General features: G+C 41.6%; 1 protein-coding gene across 2 annotated transcripts in view; it reads right to left on the bottom strand.

Moving 5' to 3' along the window:
• MICU2 (mitochondrial calcium uptake 2) overlaps positions 1-19639 on the bottom strand; it is an 83600-nt gene that overhangs the window by 52606 nt on the left and 11355 nt on the right. For both annotated transcript variants that reach the window (XM_082602590.1, XM_082602589.1), the window contains exon 2: positions 1047-1191. In XM_082602590.1, the coding sequence (XP_082458716.1) occupies positions 1047-1191 (145 nt within the window). The remainder of the gene's footprint in view (positions 1-1046; positions 1192-19639) is intronic.

Raw genomic sequence — 19639 nt, forward strand, 5'->3', positions numbered from 1 at the left:
AGCAGATGAAAGAAAATTAAGTTTTAGTTTTATATAAGTACAGTATAGGTATTAAAGCTTATTTTTTAAACTGTTACAATAATAATTCAATTTTTAGCCAGTCTGACCACACAAGATTCCTGTTCTCTCTCCCTCTTTGTCTGTCTCCCTCTCTCTCCTCAACCTTTTTTTTTTTTTTTGGTATTCCAAGCATTGTTCCTTATAATATTTCAACTTTTTGCACTGATTAAAATACAACCTGAGACAGAGTAAAGCTGTGTGTTCAACAATTTCCAGAAATACATCCAGTATCCATACATATGAAAAGACCCACCGCAAGAAAACAAAATAGTATTTAATATTTCAAACATTCAGAAGCATAGGAATGCATTAGAAAAGGTCTTTAAAAGCTACATAGTAAACCAGTAGTTAACTCAGGAGAGCGATCTAGGTTTGAGTAAGGTCAAAGGTGAATTTTTAATTTCTGTTGATTATTTTTTTCAAAGATCAAATATAGATATATATATTTTAGACTGTAAATATGGTCTATTTTTGCTTCTTTCCAATAGAATACATTTGATCACATTTTTTTTTATACAGCAGGTTATTAGTCATCCATTTTATCCACATCAGTGTATACATGTCAATCCCAATCGCCCAGTTCATCCCACCACCACCCCACCCCGTGTGACCCTCCTAATTGCTCTAACCTAGTTTCTTTTTTTTGCCCAATTTAAAACATCAACGCCACCAAAACGTAACATCTTGGATGAATTAGTTACCCTATTAAGAACTTAATTAGTGACATTTAAAAACTTACCTATTTTTTCCTTTCTTTAGAAAAACCCACGTACAAAGCAACTATTTCTTAGATAAATAAATAAATAAATAAATAAACAAAAGTTTAGTGTCACAAGGGTTGAAAGTCTAAATAATTAAGTAAACACATGGTACAAAGAGTGATGATAATTAAAATGAAGAAAAGCTGTTACCAATTCTAAAAAACAGGTTTTTCAGCCCTAATATTTGATTTTTTTTTTAACTTAAAAAACGAAAACACAACTTACGTTCGATTTGGTCAAACATTACTGAGAAGAGGAAGTCCCGTGGTGTCATGTAATACTCTCCCTCGTGTTCCAGTGAGGAAAACTGCATGAAGCGCTGTTTACGAGGAGATGGTTTCCCTTTCATCTCTCCAGAGTCCACACTTTTCTAAAAGAAAAAGAAATTGCAATTGCAGATTTTTTTCAGTATCATTCCCCAACTTAGCTACTTCTACAATAATCTTTAAAGAGTAATTTTAGTGTTTAGATATAACAACCTCCAAACTTTGAAGTCATTTACTGAACAGATATTTACTGAGTGCACAGGCACTGAAGATGGAGCAGTGATGAGGCTAACCTGAGGAACCTGCATTCCCAAACAGGAGAATGACAATTAATGAATAAATGTATAAAATAATGTAAGACACTAAAAAGTGCCATGAAGAGATATAAAGCAGGATAAGAAAGTGATTAGTAACATTTCGGGACTTCCCTGGGGGCGCAGCGGTTAAGAATCCGCCTGCCAATGCAGGAGACATGGGTTCGAGTCCTGGTCCGGGAAGATCCCACATGCCGCGGAGCAACTAAGCCCGTGCGCCACAACTACTGAACCTGTGCTCTAGAGCCCTCGAGCCACAACTACTGAGCCCGTGTGCCACAACTACTGAAGCCCGCACGCCTAGAGCCCGTGCTCCACAACAAGAGAAGCCACCGCAATGAGAAGTCCACGCACCGCAACGAAGAGTAGCCCCCACTCGCCGCAACTAGAGAAAGCCTGTGCAGCAACAAAGACCCAACAGAGGCAAAAATACATAAATAAAATAAATAAATTTTTTTAAAAAGTAATTTTTCAATAGGATGGACAAGGAGAGTCTTTCCGAACAGGTGACATTCAACGAGACTAAATGAGGCACGCCTTGTGGGCTTGGGCTCTGGAAGGAGAGCATTCCAAGGAGGAGGTAAAGAAAGAATACAGACCATGGGACGGGCACAAGCGTGGTGTGCTCAAGGGTGGTATGGCGGAAGAGAAGCTCAGGGAGACAGGACGGCAGCAGATCATGTAAAGATGAAGTACATCCATTCTGATCAGTGGCCCTGATTTTAGGAATATATTGACATCATGGGTGCACAGTGCTAAGAGAACAAGAATGGCTAAGATAGCGCTTCCCTGGTGGCGCAGTGGTTGAGAGTCCGCCTGCCTATGCAGGGGACACGGGTTTGTGCCCCGATCAGGGAAGATCCCACATGCCGCGGAGTGGCTAGGCCCGTGAGCCATGGCCGCTGAGCCTGCGCGTCCGGAGCTTGTGCTCCGCAACAGGAGAGGCCACAACAGTGAGAGGCCCGCGTACCAAAAAAAAAAAAAAAAAAAAAGAATGGCTAAGATATTGTTACTGTCAGAGTCTGTACCTTAGATAATGGGACCTGGGCCTTGACCCAAATGCTGATAGAGACGATACTGAAATATTTATTGCTAACCTTTCACGGAGCACTTACTATGTGCTAGGCACTGTACTAGTTAAGTACCCTCCATGGATTATTTAGTTAATCCTCAGAATAACTGAACAGTAGATATGAAAACCGTAAAGTAAATGGCAGAGCCAGGATAAAAAACCAGGTGTGTCTGACTCAAAAGTGTTTCAATCTCTTAACTACCACAACTATCCTCCTACCCACGGCTAGGCACTGTGCCCTAGGCAGACTGGAAGAAGACGACATACCAGTCAGCACACATGCCAAGGTCAAAATAGCAACCTTGACTCAGAACGTGTCATCTGTGAAATCCAAGAGCACACTGGCACTCGAGACCGCTTTCCTGAAGGTAACATCCTTCCTGGACACATCGCTTCCTTTCCATGCTGACACACAAGTCATGTTCAGTAAGTGCTGAGTGGAACTGAAAGGGGGAAAAACAGCAATTCCAGTTGCTTAAAGCTCCAAATTCAAAGCCGTCAACAGCTCCTTTTAGCTGATCTCAGCCCTCTAACCAGTATTAACTCTCTCTCCCCAGTTTGACAGCTGGCTTCCTTGAGTGCCTCTCAGAATACTGGCCGTATCCAGAACATTCAATAATGCTGTACTGATGGTGCCGTCTTCTCCAGGTCTTGCCTGTTCATGTCTTTCCTCTTCTTTCCCCTTACATTGCTACTATAAAAATAACTCAAGGGGCATGTCTTAAGTGTATGAGTCCGTACTCGTATCTCAGTCATCAGAAAACTGAACTTTGTTAATATTTCCTGAACATTTTATACATGAAGTAGATACATGATCCTTTGATTTATTATCAAATGGATAGTATTTATAGGAAAACAGTGGTAAACAAGACAAACAGTAATTCCTACTAGGATGTACTAAGTGCCTTGGCAGTGAATTTACAGAAAGTATACAGATGGGATAGGGAAGGGAGAGGGGTAAGAGTCTTCTCAGTAAATGTCACAGCACTGGCAAAGTCCTAGATACAAGAGTAATACAGTGTATTGAAGAGCTAAAGAAGTCAAACATGGATATATACATTATTAGCTTAAAGAATATTTATGTTTATTATACTAATGTTAATATATAGTCTATTAGATTTTAAAAAGTAAATAATCTATACAGAAATAGGTATATGTATTTCCAAATCTTTAAATAAATGTTGGTTCTTGAAAAAATTATTTATTTATTTATTTATTGGCCATGCCACACGGCATCTGGGATCTTAGTTCCCCCACCAGGGATTGAACCCGTGCCCTCTGCAGTGGAAGTGCGGAGTCTTAACCACTGTACCGCCAGGGAAGTCCCAATGTTGGCTCTTTTATACTATCTTGTATCTAAGTTGTTCATGACTAGTTAAAAAAATACCTTTTATCAACCACTTAATCCCTTTTATGCAAACAAACACATTCTTCTTTCTAAACTTCAACCAACTAAAAGGGGCCATTACTCATTTATCCTCCTCAAGTGCTCTCATAACAGGATGGATCGTTATTCTATGTCTCTTTTGGTTTTCATGCTGTCCTCTATCTTGTGGCAATCTTCCTCTTTCCTGGTCCTAACCTATACTGAAAATGACCAACAAGTAAAAACGCAAACCTCCCACTCTCTTGCAGCAAGATATGAAAACTATTCCTCCATCTCATAGTTACCATATTCTATATACTTGTATGCGTCTATAACTTGCATAAGCGTAACATTTCTGAAGATTCTTGAGAAGAGTCAATTATTCTAGGAAGTGTCATTTTATTTTTATTTTAAAAATATTTTTAAAGTCTTTACTGAATTTGTTACAATACTGCTTCTGCTTTATGTTTTGGTTACTTGGCTGCAAGGCATGTGGGATCTTAGCTCCCCGACCAGGGACTGAACCCGCACCCCCTGAAATGGAAGGTGAAGTCCCAACCACTGGACCACCAGGGAAGTCCCCTGGGAAGTGCCATTTTAGATAATGGCTGATTGGGTTGCCATCCCTTCCAATATTGGTTAAATATCCTCCCCAATGAACAAGAAAAGGTAGAGGAGGCGAAACCTGGGTTGATTTCTGAGCTTGAAACTGCCATATGAATTGTAGACCATGAATTTAGAAGGTCACTTACAAACAAATGACCTCCACATTTGCCCACCACCACGATTCTCTACCAGTAGGCGATGTGGCATAAAACTATCTAATGACCCCCTACTAACATCCTCACAACTCAACCTGGTGTCGTACCTTTAATTTCTGCTACTTCGTGGTATAAATTAACCTATTCTACTACCCCCAAATCCTGCAACTCCCTTTGCCAGCACTAGATGTCTCTCCTTTTTCTCATCTTTTCCACCACCTCTCACACTGCTTACTGAGGACACAGTCCTCAGTTGGAGGCCATCACCTGTGCAGATACTAATCCCACCATTTCCCTTATGCAATATACAGCGGAAGCCCCCAAGTCACCACCTCTTACTACTAGAGTTTTTCCCTTCATCCTAACTCGTATCCGCCGACCTCCCAAGTAAATACGTAATCGAGCATCTACTAGTGTGAGGGCACTCCAGGAAGAGACAGGACACATACTAATCAACGGGGCAACAATACAGTAATAAACACTAACAATATAGCTAATGTGAATTAAACACATGCCAGGTAGGGTGCTAAAATCTTTACATACATGGTCTCACTCAAGCTTCACAATGACCCTAATGGGAGACTTCATTTTATCAGCTTCATTTTACAAAAGAAGAAACCAAAGCTTGTCAAGGTTAACCAGCTTGCCTGGGTTAACATGGCAAGTCCGCGGATAGCACAGAGGCAATATGACCACCTCAGCTCAACCACTATCCTATGGCAGCTCCTCTAAGGATTACATAAACTAGGAAAATAGAGAAAGCAGTGTGGGTAATGACAGTTGAGAAAGTTTTCATGAAAAGAGTGGGATTTAAGTTAGGCTCTAGAGAATAACAAAGAATAGAACTAGAATTAGCCATCCTTAAGACCTGGGCTAAGAGTTGTCCATTTCCTAAATGACATGTATTATTTCCGTTGCTCAATAAAATTTAAAATAAGTAGGATGTTATGAACACATTTCTTCGCTACGTCAAACTTTACGCAGAGGAAAGAAGAGTATTGTTCTGAAATTGCCAGAGCCTTTCTAATTCCAAGTTGAGGAACCAACAAATCAATTTTCTTTAAGTCCCCTTTGTCATACAGTAGTTGAATTTTAAAGGACCACAAACTGATGTGTATTATATATTTATGCTTACTTCACAGAATTTGGAAGATCAGTTTGGCATTTTGAATCTTTTGTTTATCTATAAAGTTTATTCTTGCCATACTTCACATGTACGACCACTATGATCAGAGCTCCGATGGATGGATTTAACATCAAGAATTAACCCTGTCTCTCTGCCCCCAACCCTTCCATCCTCTCCCCTGGTGCTCTCCTGCTCACGTGAGCGTGCCCTCTCTGCCCACATCCTCCTGTCTCTCCCCTCCTTCCCCCGCACGTTTCAGGTGGCTTTTTTCTGTTGCTGCTGTTTGCGTATTCCCTGAACTGACCATATGGTTTCGGGCACTCATTTTTCTCTCTCTCACAGATACGTGTACATGTGGCGTATCTGTGGTCAGTTGTGCTTGGTAAACTGAGTCTGGGCAAAGGCAACGGCTTTCTGAGTTTGGTTAAGTGCAGTGAGAGGATGAGTTTGGATGCAGAGGATGGGGAGGAATAACAAAGGTCAAGGTATTAAAATTCTGTCTGAGACAACACAAGGGCAGATGCCCAGCTTAGTACCGTTAGTACTGCTCCATAGCAGGCGGTGAAAAAGTTCACAAATTCATCTTCAAATATTTAAGAACCTGTTATGTGTCACTGTTCTGAAGATATACAGATGGACACTGTGAGGTCTCGGGCTTTAAGGAGCTCACAAAAGGGAGTGCTGGAGAGCAAACAAACAATTCAGAGCACTGGCTCCAAGGTCAAACTACCCGGGATGCAAATTCCAGTTCTGTCACTCACTAGGTATGTGACCTCGGACCAATTATCAGCTGACTCACGAACAGTGAGGAAACAGGAATCAAGCTGCCTGAACTTAAATCCCAGCTCTGTCACATGGCCAAGTTCCTACTGTGACTTCTCCCTAACTAATCTGTAAAATGAAGAAGACAGTGGTATCTACTTAAAGGATCTTTTATAAACCGTGTGTTCAATGAAATAATACACATACTGTGTGCTCTGGAAGGTCAGCCATTACTATCATGATAGTCGTAATTTAAACAAATGCTCTAACAGAAATATGTAAAAAATTGTAGGAGAAGGCAGAGGGAGGACCAGTTAACTGCCTTGTTAATTGGAAGACTTCACAAAGGCATCCCAGGCCAGGAGAAACGGGACCTGGGCTGCAAACGTGAGGAGCCGCCAAGACCAGGAGCAACAGTAGAGCAAAGCACGCTGCAGCCAGTCCCGAGGGCTGGGCAGAGGGTCTCTGGGGGACACGACAAAAATGGGCAGAAGGGGAGAAGGGCAGACACAGTGCACCAGGAAGACCGTCCTGGATGTGGGCATTTTCTTTTAATTCACACAAGAGCCAGCGTAGATGGAAGACACTGGAACGTACACAGCTGATGCTGCAGGATATCTCATACCATGATTCAGCACTTAGTCTATACATCCATCCAATACGCTTGGCTTTTCAGTCTCAAAATCTCAGCATATTAGAAACATTACATTACAAATGCTAGAGTCAAGTATACTAATGGCAGAAGGGAGATCTTACAGCCTGAAAGTGAGACAGGAGAGAAAAACTAAACAAGCCAGACCTGGCCACAAGAGTCTGGATCAATCAATGTTATGACGACCAATAAATAGCCACTAGGTCTATTTATGTGATGATGATCTCCAGTCACTTAGAAATTGCTAATTATGTAGAAAACATTTTGTTAAAAATGTAGCTTAACTGTTTTTAATGTAAATCTTGCATTAAAAAAAGATGTTTTATTACTTATGAGGGTAATTTTAGTTGTCTGGAAGATTCACTTACAGGGCATAACTCATACCCCACTGATGCTGCATAAACTCAGCATTACTCTCTAATCTACTATATATATCCAAAGCACTTTGTGGAATGTATGTTATATAAAAATACCAGGGCCACGTTTATATAAACTGAAAATGATTAGAACTGTGAGTAAAAGCACAGTGTCTTTCAGAAAAATACAAGAAGACATAGCTTGGGCTCGTCATAAATACTATTACATGTCAAATAAAATTAGACCACAGGATACAAATCTTTTCATCTTTCCAACACTGTTAACAGTCACTTTAAAAAAAACTTACTACTAGTGTATTCTTAGTCATGATGAGCTCTCACTTACAGGAAAAGCATCGATACAAATAGCAATTCAGTATGCTGACACCTAGGTCTCAGGATGTCAAGAGGAATCTGAATGTCATCTCCTAGGGCTAAATCAATTCCTTTCAAAGATAAAAGGTATCATAAGGCAAACCATAATTTTAAGTAATTTATATAGGATATAAAGAAACGTTGCTATTCACGTCTAAAAATCTGTTAAATTCCAGGGGCCATTTCAAGGGTATGGTGAGAATACCAGTACTGGAGGAACTCGGAACCTCCAGCTTTTATTTTTTTTTAATTTTTAAAAATATTTATTTATTTATTTAGGCTGCATCGGGTCTTAGCTGCAGCACGCAGGATCTTCGTTGCAGCATGTGGTATTTTTTTTTTAATTGCAGAATGTGGACTCTTGGTTGCGGCATGCATGTGGGATCTCGTTCCCTGACCAGGAATTGAACACAGGCCCCGGCACTGGGAGTGTGGAGTCTTACCCACTGGACTACCAGAGAAGTCCCGGAACCTCCAGCTTTTATAGGCTCTGCTACAGAAAACAAGTTTTCTTTTTCCCTTTGGATTTTTGGTTTTCACTCTCAATCTATATGATAATCCACTTGCAAATAAAATTTGGGAAGGTCCTTTCTCTATGCTAAAAAAAGAAAAAGGTATAATGTACCTTCCTGAGTTAACTCTTAATAAAACCAAAGGGTCATTAAAAACAGCAAAAACAAACAAAACACCCCCCATAAATTGATGAGAAAGCAGTAAGTAAAACTTCTTAAAATCTCCGTCCCAAAACCTGACAAAGAACCAGAACGAAAACCAGAAAGTAAGGCAGCCGTGCTGGTGCTAGCTCCTGTCTCCCACTCCAAACTTGTTCTAGAAAGACCTTCTATTGATAGACACTGATAATGCTGACCCGCCTGCACGGCAGTGCTGGGAAGGAAAACTAGTTTCCTCCCTCAGAGTGTGATGGAACGAGAGGAGGAGATTCTGGAATCCCTTGCGGATGGGGCAGCCGGGCCTGGGTGTGCATTGCACGCCTCCGGGGGCCCCTCACACTGGGATCGCAGACAGCTGTGGAGCAGATGGCAGGAAGGTGCACTGTGGAAGGTGACTTCCTCTAACCTGCAGGGGTATCGCTGTCACTGAGAGCTCCCAAGTGCAGGGATGTGCAGGCCAGAGAGGACCGTGGGGAGTCCCCCCGGCAACCCCTGTCACTTGCTGACGTCACTAGAGACCCAGCACGTGCCTCTTTCCCCTCTTGCGTCCTATCAAAGGAGGGCTGGCATCAGCAGAGGATGCCGGGCACGGCTGGGCAGAGGAAAATACTGCGTCCACAACCACGCTGACCAAAAAGCCAGCAACTATGTCTGAGGGCATTTCTCTAAAGGGGCAGGCACCCCAAACAGGGGGACAGAGGGAATCGCAAAGCCCACCCCTGGGGATGCGCTAACCCCCAGCGTGGCAGGACGGCAGAGCGCCCAGAGGAGAGCCAGGACACAGCCTCGCTCCTCCTCCAGTCCCGCAGGCAGCAGACTGACCCACAGGCCATGGAAACTCCGAACATCCTGCTCTGCAGCGTATGTTCTGCTGTGAAGGTAAGGAGTGGTCAGTTCACGACGGAAAGGGGTCGAGCTTAGACACTCACACTGTCCTTGGCAAGTGACATACCTGGCCAGACCATCTGTGTAAAACCTGATGGTGGGCCTATCCAAAGTCTCTGGGAAAATGAAGAGCAATAGGAAACAATACTGAAAATCAAATTCTGAAAGAAAGCAGAAAAAAATCACAGAAAACAAAAGACATGATCGATGGACTTTAAACATCCGAGAGCAAAGGTAAGATGCGAGATGGCAGAGGCCTCTGAAGGGGAGCCAGCCCAGCTGCACGGGAGGAACAGAGACGAAAGATGCCAGCGTGGACTGAGAAGCTCTAAGAAACAGGAAAGACTAGAACCAACACTGCAGAAAACAAACAAACCACTGATAGGAAAAAAAATCACATAGAAGGCAGAAGAAAAGCACAGAGAAAAGCATTTAGGGAAAAGACTATCCACATGTGTGACAGACACCAAGGATTCAACATGAAAACTGCTGTACTTCAGGAAGACAGAGAACAAATCAGCAACCATTTCCAACACAGAGTGGGAAAAAGCTCACTGAAACCCTCAAAGGCCTGAACTTACTACCCTATCTGCCACTGCCCTATGTGAATATACTCAGGTCTGAATAATCCTAGAAGACCTCGGGGGAGATTGGCCAGTTTTAGTTCTTTCAGAAAACCTAAATAAGGCAGGTGTTAGAAAATCTAAGTAAGGTTAGAACTATGATGCCCTTACTGCTGGATTCAACCTCTTCAAAGCTGTTCTCAGAGAAGATAATACAAAAAAAGGACACAGTAAATGATTAAGCAAAATGTAGTTCATACCCTTGTATACTAAGTGAGGAAATGGAAGCAGCGTGAGGGGGTAACATACTCAAGCTGTTCAACCCGAAAGGCTGGGGAGAGTTTGTTTTGCCCCTCTTCACTCCAACTTATTGACTGCAGTGCAGGAGACCTATTCCAGTAGGCATGGACCAAACGGTACCAATCTTAATATTTACCCGAAGGAGATATCCTAAGTTACTTGGACTCAACCCTGTCGGCCTCAGGAAGAGGAGGAGCCTGTGGAGATCAAGGCACTGCTGAGGGTCTGCTGGGGGCTCTGCCCCTAAACCTCCCGGGACTGGGTGGAAAGCGATGGGAGCGGGGATGAGCCCGTCCCGGTATCACTCGATCTGCTTCTCAAACCTGCCTCTAAAGCTAAATGGATGGGAAAGGAGGGGCAGAATACAAGCTGGGATTGGAGCTCTCGTCCACATGGGAGAACCGTCCACATGGTTCTGGTTAAACGTAAAATGCTCCATGGCTTTCGAGGATTACCTGTAATGCAGTAACAAATGTGACAAAGGAATTAAGAGCAATGAGTGATATGAACTGGATCAAAGAGATCTTTGAAAGCTGATGACTTCTGTTGAAACATTTCACTCGTTTATTGCCTTTAAAGCAACAGGTGCTTCACCAGTCTGTCTCTACTTTCTATCCACGAAGTGACAAACTGGAAAAAGTGTTTTGTTCTTTGTTGAACATTCTTTGGTCTCTACATTTCTCATGAAAAAAGTGGTAAAAGAAAAGGCCTTCCTTACAATGCTTTCAGTATGTCCAATAGATATACATTGCATCAGGCAAAATGTAGTAAAACCTATTCATTTGGGGGTTTTATTTTGGAATTTGCAGTAATCTGGATAAAATGTAATTGTTTTGTTGTCTTTGAACTTTCGGTGGTGTAATTAAAGAGTATCTTTTCTTCTTAAAGAAAACTTCACAACTGGAAATTTTCAGTCATTAGACAGAACTTTTCCATTTCACTCTGAATCAGGGAGTTCTTATTGTACATGAAACAAAATACCACCAGAGTAAATTAGAACTATTCACTGCATAAGCTATGCTTCACGATAAATTCTACAAAATGACTGAGTATTAGTGAGGGAGACAAAAGTCATTCCTGGGAAAACTGGGAGCTCTGGAAACTATTCTCTGTGGCTTCTGGATATTGTTTCATCTAGTGATGGCCTAGCCTAGACTTCCTTCCAGAGACGGGAAGAAAGCTAGTGTGGCTTTTCTTAGATGAGCACAGTAAAATGAAATGACATATGCCTCTCTCTATGTATATGAATTTAAAAATAGCCCCTAGGACCACAGTAATCTGTCAGAAGAGGAGTGGCCACTGTTAGGGATGCTGATGAGTAAAGAAAGAAGCATCTTCTCTTCCAGTAACAGCTTTCTCTCTCCAGATGAGATCGCTGAGCAGAATACTCATTTCCCTTTCTCCATAACTACTTTTCAGGAGGTACATCATAACCACATACATTTTTGTTTAAGTTCTAACCAGAAAGTTTAAATTAGGTTTCAAGTGATTAAAAAAAAGACTAGAGCCCTAACTTAAAATCTCAGTACCTTCCTGAAGCTTCATCAGTATCACTCACTGCAATCACAACTAAGTAAAGCTTTTCCCGAGAAATGACGGAGTTGCTTTAGCCTACTGCCCTACTCGCAAGGGAAGTACTACTCTGTGAACTCCTCCTACAACCATTCAACATCAACTTATTTAATAAATATTACATGTCTCCTACGACCAAGCACTGTATAAAGTGACACATGAACAGACACCCCCTTTCTAGTGGGGGGAGGCCTAACACAAGTGGGTGAATGCTAGACAGAAGTACGAAAGGAGCACTAAGCATTTAGCAAACATGAAAGTCCCACAATGATAAATTCCAATCTGATAGTTACTTTTCCAATGTTACTTATCAATCATGACATTTTGACTTCTTTCTTTTCAAAATGAGAGATATGTACACGTACCCCAATGTTCATAGAAGCACTATTCACAACAGTCAAGACATGGGAGCAACCCAAGTGTCCATCGACAGATGAATGGATAAAGATGTGGTATATATACACAATGGAATATTATTCAGCCATAAAAAAGAATGAAATAATGCCATTTGCAGCAACATGGATGGACGTAGAGATAATCATACTAAGTGAAGTAAGCCAGACAGCGACAGACAAATATCATATGACACCATTTATATGTGGAATCTTAAAAAAATGACACAAATGAACTTGTTTACAAAACAGAAACAGGGACTTCCCTGGTGGCACAGTGGTTAGGAATCCACCTGCCAATGCGGGGGACACGGGTTCGAGCCCTGGTCCGGGAAGATCCCACATGCCGCGGAGCAACTAAGCCCGTATGCCACAACTATTGAGCCCGCGTGCCACAACTACTGAAGCCTGCGTGCCTAGAGCCCGTGCACCGCAACAAGAGAAGCCACCATAATGAGAAGCCCGCGCACCACAAGGAAGAGTAGCCCCTGCTCGCCGCAACTAGAGAAAGCCCGTGTGCAGCAACAAAGACCCAGTGCGGCCAAAAATAAATAAAAAACAAGACAAACAATAACAACAACAGCAAAAACAGACTCACGGACACGGAAAACGAACCTACGGTTACAAAGGTGGGGAGGGGGCGGGGTAACGTAGGGGCACGGGGTTAACAGACGATACACACCGCTATACATAAAACAGATAAACAACAAACAGGGAACTAAGAAGAAAAAGAGACAGAGATGCACCAAACTAACAGTGCTCATTAGTATAGAATTAAAGTTAAACAGAAGACGCCCAACAGGTCTGGGATCAGCAAACTTATCTCGGTTGTGATCTCTCTTCTTCAGGCGACTGAGAAGTACAGCAGAGCCTAACAAGGAGCCTTTTGTGATAGAAGCTACGATCTAATTTCAGGACCCTTACAAACCCATGCAAAAAAGTCTCCTCAAAACTGAGAACTTCAAGTATGCCTGGGGAAAGTGCTGCTATCAAAGGGCTGAGTCATAAACAGAGGCTACCAAGAGGGTTAACAACATTTAGGATATCATATCCTACAACACACAGTGTGGAGTGAAGAGGGGATGGATTAAAGGATCCCTTCTCGCCTTTCTCCCATCCCTCCACGGGCAACAGCTGCAGTCTGTAGCTGTACGTATTTTATAGTTTAGGATTCCAGAAGGAAAGTGATTCATCCATACAGTATTTTGCACTGCTTTCCCCCCGTGCTCCCACATTCTCCATGATCCGCGCAGGCTTCCATACCCCCAGTCCCCAGCAAGACTGTCCCCGCTACATGCTTCCTCGGTTTACAGGAAGCACATAGTGCGGATGGCTTTTTAAAGCTTGTGGCTGAATACTGATGGCAGTTTGCCTCTCTACCACCAAGTCCCTTAAGCCCCACACCCTAACCCTACACAAAATTTGGTCAAAGACTGGAATTAGTTAAAAAACAACAAGAACAAAAAACCCCAAAGAGCAACATGTTGCTTGCATACAAATTTTATCCCAAAAATAGAACAAATTTTTTGAAAACCTTCAGATAAATGGAAAAATAATGAAAGCTTGAAGGAAGGGGCAGATATGCAATTTCCTATTAAAAACGAAAGTTACATTTCTATTTTAAAAGTCCATTGATACTTTTATTTTTATGAATCGGTCTTGTACAAAACAAATACGGTACTAATTTTAAATGTCAACCTTAGTTTTGGTCTTTGCTAACATAAATTTCCTGAAACTGACAAGGTTTGCTGGTGCGTCCTTAGCTTCAGTTTTCACCTTGCTACCTCTGATGAGCTTTAATAAACCTTTGCTGCACATCTTTCCAGAAGACAGATTAAATAACCACTTATCGCTTCTGATGGTTATTAAACCTCACAAAGCTAAGCGGGTGACAGTTAGCTGCTTCTGGCCCTTTCATTTGTTAGGGTTCCGGTACTCCCTCCTCTAAGAGCCCTCCCCCAGCGTCCATTCTGGGTTAGGGTGTCCTAGAGCGAGTGTACAGGACTCAGTAAACGCTTATCAAAGCCCTGGTGACTCTGCACTGCGTCTGTCTGCCCCCGGCATGCCTTCCTTTGGTTAATATGTTAAATGGTTAAAAAAGTGTGCCAGGAATGAGTGAATCTTTATGAATGGGAATCAATTCCAAACTTGAAGTGTGATGTTAAAAAATAACAATTTAAAAATAGATTTCAGTCCTTGAACCAATATGTGAAAGGGTTTTGTGCTTCTGTATTTTAAGCCCTATTAATAATTTATTAAAATATCTTTAGGTAGCTAGGTATGCACAAGTGCACCCAAGTGTGCACACAGTTATTTCCTCTTATTACAACCACAAATTATTGCACACTGTTAATTACTTTAGATTTTAAAAATGCCTTCATAACAGGAGCACAGAGGCAAAGCTGTGGACAGGGGGTGGCAGTGTTAACTGTACCAAAAGATATTGCTTATTTTGCGCCTATTGCACAAGCCATGGAATCTCAGAAACAGATGCTCTGAAACTGCGCTGCACCAGCTGCTGTGCGCTTTCTGTCTGTAAATCTGAAGAATCTGATGGATTTCAGGCCTTATATCATGTTTGGTTTGGGTTGTAATGGATTTTTTCAGCTTCCGCTTGGAGTTCGTGGACATAACAATACAGTATGTCTAAGATAAAAGTTTTGATTAAAATGTATTTGTAGCAAATGAGCAGGGGATGAGCTGAACATTTTACCAAGCCTTGACAAAACACATAAAGATACTACTTTCACAAAAAAGGTACTAAGATGCATGTCATTTCTGTTTATAAATTAAATCACCGGTAAATAAAGTAATACATAGATTACATGATACAAAAGTATATGATTATATGATTACACATTTTGGCAAATTAATTTATTGTTCAATAAAGCTCTGCTTTTTATCTGTAAAACATGAACATAGAACAAATCGTTTAAGAACTGGCAAGGACTTGCCAAAATCTCCCTTTTTGCTTTTACCTGATTCTTTGGACATATTTCATGCTCGTAAGACACCCACACTCTCATTTAGTAATTTCTGAAGATACTTTAACAGTGAAGATTTTAGAAGATTCTATAATAGAACCTGCTATTTGCTTTAAGGTAGCACCTAACATAACTAACGTAAACAACCGCTAAATAAACAAGCTGACGAGAAGCCCCACTTTCCCACTCCTACTGCCAGCGCTGCTACTGTTCAGCCCCTCTTCCCTTCAACTTCACCACCCTTCTCCGCCTTGAACGGCAGGTGGCACCCAACGAGGACACCCGAGTTTCCACACCTCGCCTTCACGTACAGGGCAGAAGCAGGATAAAACTGTGCCAGTGAATCATATACTAAGTGAGCAGAATTGTTAGCATTTGCCCAGGCAACAGTGAGGGCTGAACCAAGTATGAAGTTTTTGGCTGCATGTTTCAGAAAAATCCTTATCTTGACCCTTGAGAATTTCAGAATCTTATATGAGAAACAAAACCAGTGAAAACATATAGTTCAGGATGGTTGTCACATACATATTTAAGGGTTGGCATGGTCTGAACAAGCACTTGGGTGATCTTTCCCTTTTAAAATTTATTTGGTGGTGAATTTACTCCTGTGCTCTTTATAATCAAGAGAATAATCCTAGTTGAATCTTAACTAGGATTAGGGAAGAAAGTAGGGAAAAAGAATGAACAGATATTTGTAGGCTAAAATAGAGCCTGAAGTTCTGAAATGATTCAGGCAACCCTAATCTCCAAACTTGAATTGCTAGCGAAGTCCCAAAGAGTTACTCTGAATATTTAAAGACTTGGATGAATTTTGTCACTTTGTTTAGTGCAAAATTAGTTTCTAAATATTCATGGCTGTTGTTTAGATACTCTTCTAACTTATAATAAAAAAACTGTATATAGGGCCTCCCTGGTGGCGCAGTGGTTGAGAGTCCGCCTGCCGATGCAGGGGATACGGGTTCGTGCCCCGGTCTGGGAGGATCCCATATGCCGCGGAGCGGCTGGGCCCGTGAGCCATGGCCGCTGAGCCTGTGCGTCCGGAGCCTGTGCTCCGCAGGGGTAGAGGCCACAACAGTGAGGGGCCCGCGTACAGCAAAAAAAAACAAACAAAAAAAAACAAACAAAAAAAAACTGTATATAGTTATATTATTACCAATATTTAAAATGTTACTATGAAATCATAGTTTACGCTCTGAGTTCCTGAATGACCCACCTCACTCGCATGCTAGAGGGTAAAGAGAATAAACCTGATGACACTTTCTTGGATAATGGATCTTTATGATTTAAAGCAGAGGGATGTGGTAATAGACCAAGGCATCTGTGACATTTATAAAGGTGTACACAGGATAAGCTAGTACAACAGGGCTAACAGAAGGCACACTGGGCTAGAAAAGAGAATGTACAGTCAGAACAGAAGTGAAGTACTGGTAAAAGGGAAGAGTTAATACCATAAAGTAAAGGTAAATATTGTAAATTATCTGATCTGAGGGTAATATCCAAAACCGAAGAGTAACGCAGTGACAGGATCAAAACAGTTTACTTGAAAATAATTTTAGATATAACACCTGAAACATTTTGTAATGTAAAGAAGGACAGGGCTTCCCTGGTGGCGCAGTGGTTGGGAGTCCGCCTGCTAGTGCAGGGGACGCAGGTTCGTGCCCCGGTCCAGGAAGATCCCACATGCCGCGGAGGGGCTGGGCCCGTGAGCCATGGCTGCTAAACCTGCGCGTCCGGAGCCTGTGTTCCACAACGGGAGAGGCCACAACAGTGAGAGGCCCGCGTACCGCAAAAAAAAAAAAAAAAAAAAAAAAAAGGACAAATACTAAGAACCTAGAAGTGACAAGAATGTAACCTAAAAATTTAGAGCTGAGCCTCATAACCCCACACTACAATGCTTCCTGGTGCTTGTGACTCCTGGAAATTATAGGTGAAAACACTGTATGAGCTTTTTGGGAGAGAGTACATAACTTTTATCATATTCTCAACCTATTCAAAGAATAGGAAGACAGGGGACTTCCCTGGCAGTCCAGTGGTTAAGAATCCGCCTTCCAATGCAGGGGACGTGGGTTCGATCCCTGGTCGGGGAACTAAGATCCCACATGCTGCGGGGCAACTAAGCCCACGTGCTGCAAACTATAGAGCCCTCACACTCTGGAACCCGTGCGCCACAACTAGAGAGAAGCCCACGCACTGCAATGAAGAGCCCGTGCGCCACAACAGAAAGATCCCACATGCCACAACTAAGACCCAATGCAGCCAAAAATAAAAATAAATAAAATAAATATAAAAAAAGAATAAATGACAAAGATGAATCAGCAAACCTGAGTAATAATATGGTAAAATACAATAACAATTAAGGGCTTCCCTGGTGGCGCAGCGGTTGAGAGTCCACCTGCCGATGCAGGGGACACTGGTTCGTGCCCCGGTTCGGGGAAAAAAAAAAAAATACAATAACAATTAGTTAAAAAAAAAAAAAAAAGCTCCAATTCTAAGCACTGCTCATGTTAGAACAGTGTACAGTTAATTAACTCTGAGATGATACGTTCTCAACACATGGCTGTAGAGGACTCTTAAAATTGAACAGAAAAAGTTTTCTCCAGCAGGACTAGATATAAAATGAGAAAACAATTAATTCCAAGTCCTTTAAAAATGTCTTACATTTTCCACCAGCTAAAGCATATTAATTAAAATAAAAAATACACAACCGCTGTATAGCCAGAATAAAGCAAAGTACTAAAGGACATCATCGTTGTATAAAAAATTCGAATAAAAGCTTGGTCTTAATAAAGTCTTATATGTGTATCTGCACAATTCTGATTTTCACATCACTTTCTCTTTTCGCTGATATGGGCTAAAGCCATGTAGGCTGCCTTCCCCAAACCAGGCACTGCCCTATATAAGCAAGCATAATAAATACTCACAGCCTCTAACAGAGAAACAACTAAAGAGCAATACAGACGAAAAGAGCCTGGAGAGCGAGGAGACAGGGGCAAGAGGTGGTCTCCAAGAGGGCAGCGACATCTCACTGTCACTAGAACGACCTCTCTGGAACCACACTTATTTCTTTCTTTCTTTTTTTAAAAACTTACTTATTTAATTTATTTTTTGGCTGCATTGGGTCTTCAGTGCTGCGTGGGCTTTCTCTAGTGGCGGCAAGCGGGGGCTACTCTTCGTTGCGGTGCGTGGGCTTCTCATTGCGGTGGCTTCTCTTGTTACGGAGCACGGGTTCTAGGCATGCGGGCTTCAGTAGTTGTGGAACACATGCTCAGTAGTTGTGGCACACGGGCTTAGTTGCTCTGCGGCATGTGGGATCTTCCCGGACCAGGGCTCGCATCTGTGTCCTCTGCATTGGCAGGCGGATTCTTTTTTTTTTTTTTAACATCTTTATTGGAGTATAATTGCTTTATAATGGTGTGTTAGTTTCTGCTGTATAACAAAGTGAATCAGCTATACATATACATACATCTCCATATCTCTTCCCTCTTGCATCTCCCTCCCACCCTCCCTATCCCACCCCTCTAGGTGGTCACAAAGCACCGAGCTGATCTCCCTGTGCTATGCGGCTGCTTCCCACTAGCTATCTATTTTACGTTTGGTAGTGTATATATGTCCATGCCACTCTGTCACTTTGTCACAGCTTACCCTTCCCCCTCCCCATATCCTCAAGTCCATTCTCTAGTAGGTCTGTGTCTTTATTCCCGTCTTGGCAGGCAGATTCTTAACCACTGCACCACCAACCAGGGAAGCCCCCACACTCATTTCTTAACTTCAGAGCCATTGGCTTTATTTCTAAAACATGAGAGAACGATAGTTGTTAATACCTTAACACTGCCTTGCAAAGTTTTAAATAAGTTTTAAATGACTTGAAGAGACTAGTCACTGTTAAAGCTTTGGGTGTTGTATCTTGAGTGAGAAGGTTTTTATTAATAAAATAAATAATTATTATTTATAATTATATTATTATTATAATAACTATATTATTTAAAAAAATAATTTTTATTAATAAAAACCTTCTCACTCAAGATACAACACCCAAAGCTTTAACAGTGACTAGTCTCTTCAAGTCATGAAGAGGCAAAATGGTTCTTATGTGTTTCTTTTGGCCACTTTTCCTAAATTTTCTATAATATACACATATCTCAATAAGAAAAAAGCCAACATAAGTAAGTAATCTTTAAGAATTAAGAAAGAGCCAACAGCTGGAACTCCCTTCCTAATATATTTCAAGAAATTTCAATAACCATAATAAAACAGCATTTCTTTAGTGTTTTAAGGAGCAATCTTTTCATGACTGTAATTGAAGACGGATTTAATCACTGCCTAATGGCAGTACTAATAAAATACAAAGTCCTACTTTAAAAACAAAACAGTTGCAGTATTAAATAAAGTCAAGCTTCAATT

This window comes from Mesoplodon mirus (genome assembly GCF_964341445.2).
Source record: "Mesoplodon mirus genome assembly, chromosome: 17".
NCBI lineage: Eukaryota > Metazoa > Chordata > Mammalia > Artiodactyla > Ziphiidae > Mesoplodon > Mesoplodon mirus.